The 10,182-nt window shown below is 44.1% G+C and overlaps 4 protein-coding genes across 7 annotated transcripts; 2 read left to right on the top strand and 2 right to left on the bottom strand.

Annotated features, from left to right (window-relative positions):
* Nucleotides 1-979: 979 nt before the first annotated feature.
* On the bottom strand, nucleotides 980-4,985 carry H257_09820. Of its 2 annotated transcripts, XM_009836183.1 has the most exons (11): nucleotides 4,728-4,985; nucleotides 4,603-4,663; nucleotides 4,394-4,546; nucleotides 4,096-4,299; nucleotides 3,917-4,038; nucleotides 3,528-3,678; nucleotides 3,214-3,423; nucleotides 2,715-3,009; nucleotides 2,501-2,648; nucleotides 2,206-2,430; nucleotides 980-1,470 (listed from the first exon to the last, which is right to left on the bottom strand). In XM_009836183.1, exons 1-11 carry the CDS (start codon nucleotides 4,939-4,941, stop codon nucleotides 1,013-1,015), a joined length of 2,241 nt encoding a protein of 746 aa, XP_009834485.1. In that variant the 5' UTR covers nucleotides 4,942-4,985; the 3' UTR covers nucleotides 980-1,012. The 2 variants fall into 2 exon arrangements, with proteins under 2 accessions (XP_009834485.1, XP_009834484.1); XM_009836182.1 differs by having other exon boundaries at nucleotides 4,603-4,728.
* A 267-nt stretch (nucleotides 4,986-5,252) lies between these two features.
* Nucleotides 5,253-7,620, top strand: H257_09819 (hypothetical protein). 3 transcript variants are annotated; one of them, XM_009836181.1, is made up of 8 exons: nucleotides 5,253-5,282; nucleotides 5,389-5,547; nucleotides 5,608-5,750; nucleotides 5,802-5,960; nucleotides 6,004-6,168; nucleotides 6,555-6,677; nucleotides 6,722-6,865; nucleotides 7,215-7,620. In XM_009836181.1, exons 1-8 carry the CDS (start codon nucleotides 5,270-5,272, stop codon nucleotides 7,416-7,418), a joined length of 1,110 nt encoding a protein of 369 aa, XP_009834483.1. In that variant the 5' UTR covers nucleotides 5,253-5,269; the 3' UTR covers nucleotides 7,419-7,620. The 3 variants fall into 3 exon arrangements, with proteins under 3 accessions (XP_009834483.1, XP_009834481.1, XP_009834482.1); XM_009836179.1 differs by lacking the exon at nucleotides 7,215-7,620 and having other exon boundaries at nucleotides 6,722-6,948; XM_009836180.1 differs by lacking the exon at nucleotides 5,253-5,282 and having other exon boundaries at nucleotides 5,359-5,547.
* Nucleotides 7,621-8,695: 1,075 nt separating this feature from the next.
* On the top strand, nucleotides 8,696-9,974 carry H257_09817 (hypothetical protein; the record flags this gene model as incomplete). The annotated part of the gene is made up of 3 exons (XM_009836177.1): nucleotides 8,696-9,280; nucleotides 9,336-9,453; nucleotides 9,498-9,974. 3 exons carry the CDS (start codon nucleotides 8,696-8,698, stop codon nucleotides 9,665-9,667), a joined length of 873 nt encoding a protein of 290 aa, XP_009834479.1. The 3' UTR covers nucleotides 9,668-9,974.
* H257_09818 (hypothetical protein) lies at nucleotides 9,677-9,945 on the bottom strand. The gene has a single exon (XM_009836178.1). It carries the CDS (start codon nucleotides 9,913-9,915, stop codon nucleotides 9,715-9,717), a length of 201 nt encoding a protein of 66 aa, XP_009834480.1. The 5' UTR covers nucleotides 9,916-9,945; the 3' UTR covers nucleotides 9,677-9,714.
* Nucleotides 9,975-10,182: the final 208 nt, after the last annotated feature.

Genomic DNA, 10,182 nt, shown 5'->3' with positions numbered 1-10,182 from the left:
ACAGCGATATTTAAATAAAAAATAGTTCTGCACTCAGGCCAAAATTTATAATAATACGAGCGGGAGTACTGAAAGTCAAGTACTACCGTAGTGGATTTTCTCCTTGCAAGTTTTTAAAATTTCGAGCTATTTTATTTTCAATACGTGCCAATCCGACCCAAGCAAATGCTTGGATTCATATATGAATGGTGATAAACTTATGTGCCTTCCCCATGTCGCGAAGGCACATAAGTTTATCACCATTCATATTTAGCCCTTAAAACTGGGGATTCATCATCTTTAATTCAAGACGAAGCGATTAAGAAAAGAACGAGCTAAGTCCGACCAGTATTTGAAAACGAAAGATTCGTTTTGCCCAAACGCACGGTATAGACAAGTGAATATAATGGGCCACTATAGGATCGTTCTATTATCATATTGCTGCAGTGTTAACCCCGACTAGTTTGCATCTTGGTATAAACCAAGTAACCACATATGTAGCTTGTCAACTAGCTAGCTCCTCCCTGGTACAGTAACTTACTGGCTGGACTTTTACACGAAGTCCTCCTAGTCCCTGTCGCCTACGAAGGACGGACGGATGAAAAAAAAAGTATAATACCAGATAAATTAATTAAAATATTATTCGAATTGGAGCTAAAAAAATTAGATATTCTATTTTTAAATTTATGGTCGATGGGATATCTCGTGTTACTGTAGAAAGGAATAATAGCATCCATCATCACTAACTTACGTTATGGTTTCGGTGGAGTAGAGCCGAGAGACATCCAAGTAGTCAATACTAGTAGTATACTAGTAGTACATAGTATGAACATCAATCGTCCATGAACCCAATATGACACGTTTGTTTAGTATTACTAGTGATCATCAATCGTCCATGAAACCAATATGACACTTTTGTTTAGTATTACTAGTGATCATCAATCGTCCATGAAACCAATGTGACACGTTTGTTTAGTATTACTAGTGATCATCAATCGTCCATGAACCCAATATGACACGTTTGTTTAGTATATTACGTCTGCCATAGACTCATATAAGGCGGAAAGTGCCAGTTTCGGGCATTTCGAATCGAAGTCAAGCTGCCAAAACGTTGAGTTGCCACTGCCGACGCCACGGCGGTACACTCGGCAACCGCGCGCAACGAAGGGCACTTGGGCAGAACCAGCGGCACCAAATCCCATCCATATTGAAGCCTCAAACTTGTGTCTTCTACTGTTGCATTGCAAGTTGCTGCAGTAGGTCCACAGCAACGCACGTGTCCACACAATGCTTGGCCTTGAAATGTCCATATGTCGATACCCGCCGACTGCGCCATCGTCGCCATGATCACCCAGTCCCGCAGCATTTCCACGCTATTGTTGGAGGCCAGATGAACCAGCCGGGATTGCACAGTATCTGCGTGGAAGCGAAACTCAGCTGGTTGGTCCAAATATGCAGCCAGGCACGCCATCTGACTGTCATATACCACGCCTAGGGATGAAATATGAAACGTTTATACTGACTGGGGGGACTAAAATATCAAATGGATTCTACTCGGAGTTTCTAAAAGTTCAGTAAGATTTTAACCCCCCTAGCTTAATGAGTGCTCTACAGTTTGAATTTTTATTACTTTTTTACTCCAATTTGAAAAAATAAATAATAATCCATAATTATAGTATGGTCAAAGCAATTGGGGAATCTAATATTGAGAGTATATTGGATTCGATTGGCTCTTATAAATATAGTCTGCCAATCAAAACGTCCAGCGTGGTGGTTCACGTGAATTGTTTCAAAGATCAAATGTATTAGGAGAATGGATTCAAGAACCGCCAAAGCCAATCAAATCACGCTCTGGTACATTTAAACGTTGGAATTGGGGGCAAAACCATATATATATACTAATCTTTGTATAGTTTGTACAAACTTAAATTGGATCAACAACTACTAATCTTTGTATAGTTTGTACAAGCTTAAATTGGATCAACAATGATTTGGGCGATATGTTTCACAAGTCCAAATTTAGGCGACATGCACACTAGCGAATTCCAAATACAGTACATTGAAATACATACGATCGATGTCTTTACTATTATGTCAAACTATAGTATCCATACAAGTAAAATATATATATATATAAAATACAACTATCAACAGGATTATCCATACAAGTAATATATATATATAAAACAATACAACTATCAACTGGATTAACCCACACTAGTGTACCATAATGCGTGGACGATCGAAACCATTTGGACGGGGCGTTCAATTTGGCAGGTTGTTTGTCCATAGCTAGCACTTGGTAATACTGTCTGAGCCAGGTTTGTACGTGTAATAACAAGCCAGATGTGTACGAAGTGTCGGTGCTTTCTTGGAGGATTTTTAAAGTGTCGAGAAATAAAGGCAGGGTCCGCATCACGACCAATCCGTCCTCCGTGCGTAATAACGTAGCTAATCGCATTCCGAGGATAAGTAATATATATATTTGCCAACTAATACTACTAATACATGTTAATCATACCTGGCGGGGGTAGGACACTACGACTCGATTGAACAAACCAGGTGTGGAGTAACTGGACGGCGGCTTGCGTATACTTGTCGTCGCTTGAGATAAACGAGCCAAAGACTAAGGCTGTCAGGTTGTACACCATCGATTCAAAACGCACTTGCTAGGTCAAGCAAAAAATATTTTTTTTTAATATTACGTCAAGATATATATATCTATATATATATACCACATCATGATACCATTGCGTGGTATCCGTGAACATGGATGGAGGTACGTCGGACGGCAACAACAACACCGACAGTAGCTCCAACGCCGTGTCGGCGTCAGCTAATATTTCGTGGACGTGTGGAAATAATATTTTTTTTCGGTTTTCAAACGAGTCTTTCGCTTGCAATAACTGGTCTTCGCTATACACGACCAAATTGCTCGGGTGGAACTGCAGCACGTCCCGCATCACTTGGTCGTCCAGCGCCTCCAACTGCTTCGCCACTGCCACTGCTCGTGCCATTTCTCGTTCGTATCTACTCCAAATATATATATATATTAATATTTCGTTTTCGTCGATTTTTGTCCATGACAATATTGGAGAATAGAAGCCACCCAGGTAGTGATAGTATGTATCGACACGTCTAGAGCTAGCTCTGTTTCGATGTTTCAACCCCCCAGATGGAGCGAAACCATCTACGACCCTCTACTACTAGTAGCTACTACTAGTACCTACGTACCCATACGCCTGGTCTTCGTACACCGGGTTGCCGGAGAAGAGTCGAATCACAAACCCCGTGGACGGTACCGCGTGTGAACTGTGAGACTTTATATCTTGAGATGGAATGTCAAAGGTTCGCTGCCGTTCCCAGGTGGACCAGCCCCAGTCAAACCAGGCGCCAGGGACGTTTAAGCGAATTAGCAGCGCTGCTTTATCCCGCCGCCCGTACCTACCTCACACAATACCTTTAGATATTATCCATATATATATATATAAGAATGGAATATATATATATATTAGAATGGAATATATATATATATATATATATTGTACCGAAAAGCTTCGTCGAATCGCTCCACGGCGTTGCGGTGAAAGATGATCTGCGGCTCTTCCCATGCATGGGGGGTATAACTGGGCGACAGCACGACGTCGTTGTCGACTTTTAATCGGTCCATCCAAGTTACGTAATAGTTTGGATGATCGTCTACAATGTATAGCGTAATTTAATATTTTGAGATAAGTATAGAAATATATAATCATGGCTCCTGTAAATAATAATTTTATATATATATACTGACTGATGCATACATAGCACACTACTAAACGTCAGTAATAGTACAAGCAACGGAATGCTGCTGCAGCATTGCCAAGCGTCGCATTTAATCCATGAATATATATATATATATATTGAAAACGATAAATAAATACTATTATATTCTTACCACTAGCCACATCAGTCGTAATGTTTGGTGGAAACAAGTCTTTGGATATGCTTTGCCATGCATTCTTAGTCACAAAGCAGTTTTCATCCCACGGTAGGATCCACGTCGCGCCTTTGGCAATGCTATACATGCCCCCCCCCATTCTATTAAATATATTTTCGCATATATATATATATTACCCCAGCGCAATCATGGCATTGCGGGCGTGGTTGACGCTCATCGCGTACAAGTTCTTTTGATCGTAGATGGAACTGAGCAGTAGGTTTTGGTTCCATGCATCGAGTTCAACGTTCGAATGCAAGTGATCCGAGTGATCATCCTGATCCAAGAGCGAAAATGGCGCGTCCGCGTACTCTTCAAGGAGAAACGGTAGGCGGGTGTAGCTACAATCGTAATGTAGAATGTTATATTGACACCATCCAATTGGACAAAAGTCAATGTAAGTAGCCAATCAGCGGTTAGAGAAAATAGTCTGACCTGGCACTGTGCTGGTCCAAGAGTTGCATGATGTCGCGCTCGACGGTGTCGTTCAGAATGCGATTCAACACCCAATGCTTGTGCACACGGGGGTCTTGGAATTCGTTCTCGAGGATGAACCGGAGGTTGATCAACGTCCGAGCGGGGTCGTGGCTATGAAGGCACGACAGTAGTGATGCCGATGCGCAACGAATCACGAGGGTTTATACCGTGGAGGCAGGGCATTCCCAATGATGCGAGCAAAGAACACGGCGGCAGGAGCGGGCTTTTCTACAGAAAGGACACCAAACATGCACTGGATGAGGAAGGGAACGCCATCATCTTGTGAACACACCCTTGGCGACGACATGCAACTGCTTGGTGGGTTCGATATCATTGGGGACGACGGTATTAGCCAACGCATGTAGCTTGGTGGGGGTGGCCGAGCGGCGGTCAAGTGAAGCTGGATGCACAGCTGAGGTGGCGTACCAAGTCACCGCCACAGACACCACGAATAGACCGAGGAACGCCGCCCGAAGCCTGGCTACGCTGCATCGCCGCGGCTTCATGCCAAATCAGTGTGGATCGCAAAACCTTGGAAAATCAATCGCAAGTATTAAAATAGACGAGTAAACCCAGTTGTTTAAACCGCTACTATTAAATAGGTTTTATTGGTTTGACTTGCTAAGGCAGGAAAAGTACAATTACCATCAAGCGTCCAAAGGACTGCATTCCAAGTGCTATATAGTTGCATGAAGTTGGGAGTAGTACACGCTTCGCAGCTTGACCACCGTTGTATGTGGGTAGAATAAAACGTTCAAAATCAATTAAACGCGTTTACGTTTTATCGCATTAAACGTATCATTGCAATAATCTAGGAGCCAAAAACACCACAAGATGGACGATGAAGGTAATGTGACGCAGCTCTTGGATCTAGGAAGCTCTGCGGGATGCGTATGCATTCTTCCATGGGGATGGTGCTCTGATGGCATGGAACTATGATGGCTGCGACATAGAGAACGGCAAGGGGTATGCATGGGAAGGTTCATTTGAACGCTCTTGGGACGGGATCGAAGAAGACGAGAGTGGCGCGTTGAAGATTCAGGCGCATGTAGCATCTTCAGGAGACAAAGCCCGTCAACGCCGCCAGCAAATGCTGCAGCGCGTGCGGAAGGGTATGTCCTTTCTCCATGCCGATGATGAAATGCGCTCACGGACGTTGGTTGCTCCGTCAGGTCTCATTCGATACGTCTATGTCGTGGTGGACCTGTCCAAGGGGATGAGTCAGAAGGACTGGAAACCCCATCGCTGCGCCGTCGTCACCGAGGAAGTCCAACGATTCGTGGCCGACTACTTTGACCAGAACCCGATTTCCCAGGTACGTACAACCCCGTCCCATGCTTCCATCGCATGAACACTTGGTCGACAGTTGGGCCTCATTGGCATCAAGAGCGCCATCGCCGTCAAGTTGAGCGACCTCTCGGGGAACCCCACCCACCACATCGAGATCCTCAAGAGTTCACTCACTGTGCACGGCGAGCCCAGCTTGCAAAACGCGCTGGAAATGGCGCGCAATGCGTTGAAAATCGTACGTTACAGTGTCGCAGAGATGTACTGTATCGCATCTTTAGGTGCCGTCGTACGGATCGAAGGAGATCATCGTCATGTACGGCAGCTTGACAACGACAGACCCCGGCGACATCTTCGGGACGCTCGCGGCACTTAAGAGGGACTCTGTCCGATGCTCGTTTGTCGGCATTGGTGCCGAGATGCACTTGCTCAAGCGTATTGCCAAGGTAATAAATACTATCTATATATATATATATATATATATATATAGACAGAACTATTCACGCATGATATGGACATATATATATAATTTCAGCACAGATGGAAGAAAATGAACAGGTTGATACATATAATAAATCTATCATGGGGTGTCTCTCGTCTTATTGATTGAGTTTGCGGAATATGTGTTGATGGATAAAACTAGAAATATTATATTTATTTACTAGGCGTTCGTTGTACGTGTGAACTGTACCGTACAGCAAAGTCTCTAACATACTAGACAATGGTGGTCGTCGCTACGTATGCTCGTTGGATATATATCAATACTATCTGTAGTTTTCAAAATGAGTCGTATTCTATATATATATATATATAAACGTAATATTATTATTAGGAAACCCATGGCACGTACTCTGTGGCGTTGGATGCTCCTCACTTTCGAGACCTGTTGTCGGCTTTTACCACGCCGTGCCCAAGTCTGGCGTCGTCGGTGGCGAAATTTGCGACGTTGGTCGAGGTATTATATATATATATATTCACAAGATTAATATTTATAAATAGATGGGATTTCCACAAAAACGAAGCGGAGTGCTATCGTTATGCGTGTGCCATCAGACGTTTACGACCATGGGGTACCTCTGTCCCCGCTGCAAATCCAAAAGTTGCCAACTGCCCACTGTGTGCGTTGTGTGCAGCTTGCCCCTGGTGAGTACAGCACTATACAACAAATATTATATATATACTACGTAGTATTACATGCTACTACAATGACAGTGGTTCTCTCTCCATTTATATAATATATATATATATATATATCGTTCCAAGTATTGCTTTCTTGCATTGTTGATATGCCTTGAGGTGTCTGGTATACAAAGACTTAAGCATCGATTGGGCCACTGTATAAATATAACCTCTAATGAAGGCCTAGATATTTTACTACAACCTGTACAGTACATATCATGTGTTCTGGTTTTTTCATATATATATGTAGATCGTATCTGTAAATAGATGTATATTGACATATAATTAGATATAGATTGACCTATGTGTGTAGGTGTCATCTCCGCACCTGGCGCGGTCTTATCACCACTTGTTTCCGATCGTGAATTTTGACAAGACTGCGATTTCGACCAAGTGTTTTTCGTGTTTGTGGCCCTTAACCAGTGGCTACCAGTGCCCCACCTGCCGCCATTCGTTTTGCAGCGACTGCGACATGTACATCCACGATTCGCTGCACAATTGCCCTGGCTGCAAGTGACTTCATAACTAGTACAACACGTCGATAGTATGTACTAGCCTACAACAACACGTCGATAGTATGTACTAGCTCACACGCGTACTCGTCATAAGCGTTGCCAAGTTGGGCAAGCGAAACTGTCGATCTATGTTATTACTGGGACACTGTCGAAACATGCGCTGTGTTTATAACCGTTTTTCATCTGTATAAATTTATATTTTTAATAGTACACTATAAAAATATACATTTATGGCAGAACGATTTGAAGCTAACTGTTAAACACAACACACCACTGTACTATTAATAGTACTATTGTTGAGTTTATATTTTCTAAACTGGAGCGACATGGAGAATGAACATCAACACAACCAAATATAACGTACAGAAGAATCATCGGCCGAAGGATATATTTAGCCAATCAGATTGCAGGAAACCATCATCCACGTCAAATTGGTGTGTACCTTCAATTAGTGTGATTGATACCAAGCACCACAGGACATTTCTTTACATACAAAACTCAGTACAAAGAATTGATCGATAGATTTGGCGATTCATAGTCAACCAAATTTTGGGTAAAAGGACAATATTAATACTAATACTTACAGTACGTAGTAGTATACCACGTGGTATTACTTTGAGTATTGGTAATTCGATTTCAAGTTGGCCAATCGAATCGACGAAGCACGGTGTAATCCACGGACCGAAGTAGCCAATGAAATGTTCGAAAAAAGACTTTTCGACCAATCATATTGCAGGTGGGTGTATTCGGTGCAATGCCAAGCTTCTCCATTTCACAAAGAGTTCACCATTGCATCGGACAGACAGTGAGTATATTTAGTTCAAGTAAAATGACGTGTAGACGATTTCAGATGGATTTGACGTCGTGTTCGTCGAATCTATCGAAAATACCTAATTTAGCTTGAAAGCACATTAATACAGTATTTTGTAGTAATTACTGTATTAATATTATACATCAAGCAAGATATTGGAGATTCGGTATGAATTTCTGGACCCCGTTCAATCGAATCTCGCCGAGCGAATCGAGCACCAATCTCTCCCATTGGTCAATCTGAAATTACTTGTCGCTGATTGGCTACAATCCATTTTCGAGTTTCTACTGGAAAGGGCGAAGTGGATAATGGCCAATCAGATGTCTCGGCTCTATTTGTGCTCGATTGAACGATCTATGCAAAATTGGGAAATTTGAAGAAAATCGGCAATACTACTTTTGCATTTCAATTTTATTTTGTTTATTGTGTTTTCGGATTGGCTAATGCCTGCATTTTGAACCAATCACCATGGCCGGTAGTTCGAGCGCCGATGCGAGGATCGCTTGCACGTGGTCGACAGCGATGGACTGCGTCAACACGTCGCTGTCCAAGCGCCTAGCGGCCGCCACGTCGTTACTGGAGTCGTCCGATCCATGGAGCTCCCTTGCGTCGTGTTCGATGCATACGCGGAACAGTCATGTCCGATCGATGCTCAGCACATGCTCCGAAGTGCTGCAGGGAGGCGACGAAGGTGCCGTTGCCGACTGGTTCTTCTTGACAGCGTCGGCGTTCATGTCCTTGCATCAGTCTTCTTCAAATACCTCGTGCGACTCGAGCGCCGTCCTACGCATCTTGCGTAAAGTCGGACCGTATATGACGCTCCTGTCAGTGGCCTTGGGCACGTCCTGGCTCGTGTTGTCGCAGCCAGAGGTTGACATGATGCTAGAAGCCTTGGAAACATGCGTGTACGGCCGAGAGTACATCTGGGAAGGTCTGCTTCGAGCGTTCAACCAGACGAGTAACCTTGGGAACGGTCACGTGGTCGCACTGGGCCACCTCCTGTCTCTGCTGCTAGCTCGCGACAGTGTGTTGATTTATCCAAACGACTTCCAGGTCAGAAAGGACTCTAAACGACCCCCAAGCGGTGCGAAAAGGGGAGTGTTTGTAGGTGTTTGTGGACATTTTGGTGCGCGAAACGACAGATTTGGACATGGACGACCCCAGGCGCAGTACACTGGCGACGGTCCTACGATGGGGTGTCCTCAGCCCATTGTACGAGCGAGGCGGTAGGAGCTCTCCATGAATGCGAGTACGTCATGCTCGTCTGTAGGAAGGTATCGCAGCATGGAGTTAGCAATCGTGGTGGCGCAATGGAAGGAAGCCTTGGAAAAAGGACACGGGAGCTCGATAGATCGAACGCCTGCTTTGTCTGACCTGCAAGAGTGCTCAACGTGGAAGGCATTGCGTGACGCCCAACTCGCGCTGCTGCAACAGACCTAAGAAGACAGTCGTAGATGTCGAATAGATGTATTAGGGAGAGGCCAGAGCTAGCTGCTGCCGGTCGATTGCAGGTGCGACAGAATAAGCTGCAGTTGGGTTTCGACTTCTTGTTGCACCGCAAGCGTATGTGATTCCTCGTCGCCATGTCCACGGTTTTGGGAGTTGAGGAACTTCTTCAGGAGCCGAGCGGCTTCCTTGTCGGTCACCTCCACGCACTGCTTCACCTTCACGCCGCCCAAGCTGTCCATGCTACAAGTACTGCTGGTGTTGGTGCTGAAATGTGATTGTTGGTTTTACTCCAACTCATGGACCAATCAATGGCCAACAGTTTTCCCCAATTCCCGAGGTTTGTCCCATGTGCGTTTGAGTGAATATCCCACGAATAGATGAAAAGCATTACAGAAACAGAAACAAGGCTGACGCAAATCGTGAGAGTAGAATCAAAGTGGCACAATCCATACTAACTTACTAGTACTACATACTCCGGAGTACTGTAGTAATATATTTTGAATACA

The sequence above is a fragment of the Aphanomyces astaci genome, assembly GCF_000520075.1.
Source record: "Aphanomyces astaci strain APO3 unplaced genomic scaffold supercont1.25, whole genome shotgun sequence".
In the NCBI taxonomy this organism is placed as follows: domain Eukaryota; phylum Oomycota; class Saprolegniomycetes; order Saprolegniales; family Verrucalvaceae; genus Aphanomyces; species Aphanomyces astaci.
This window is presented reverse-complemented; position numbering and strand designations above follow the sequence as displayed.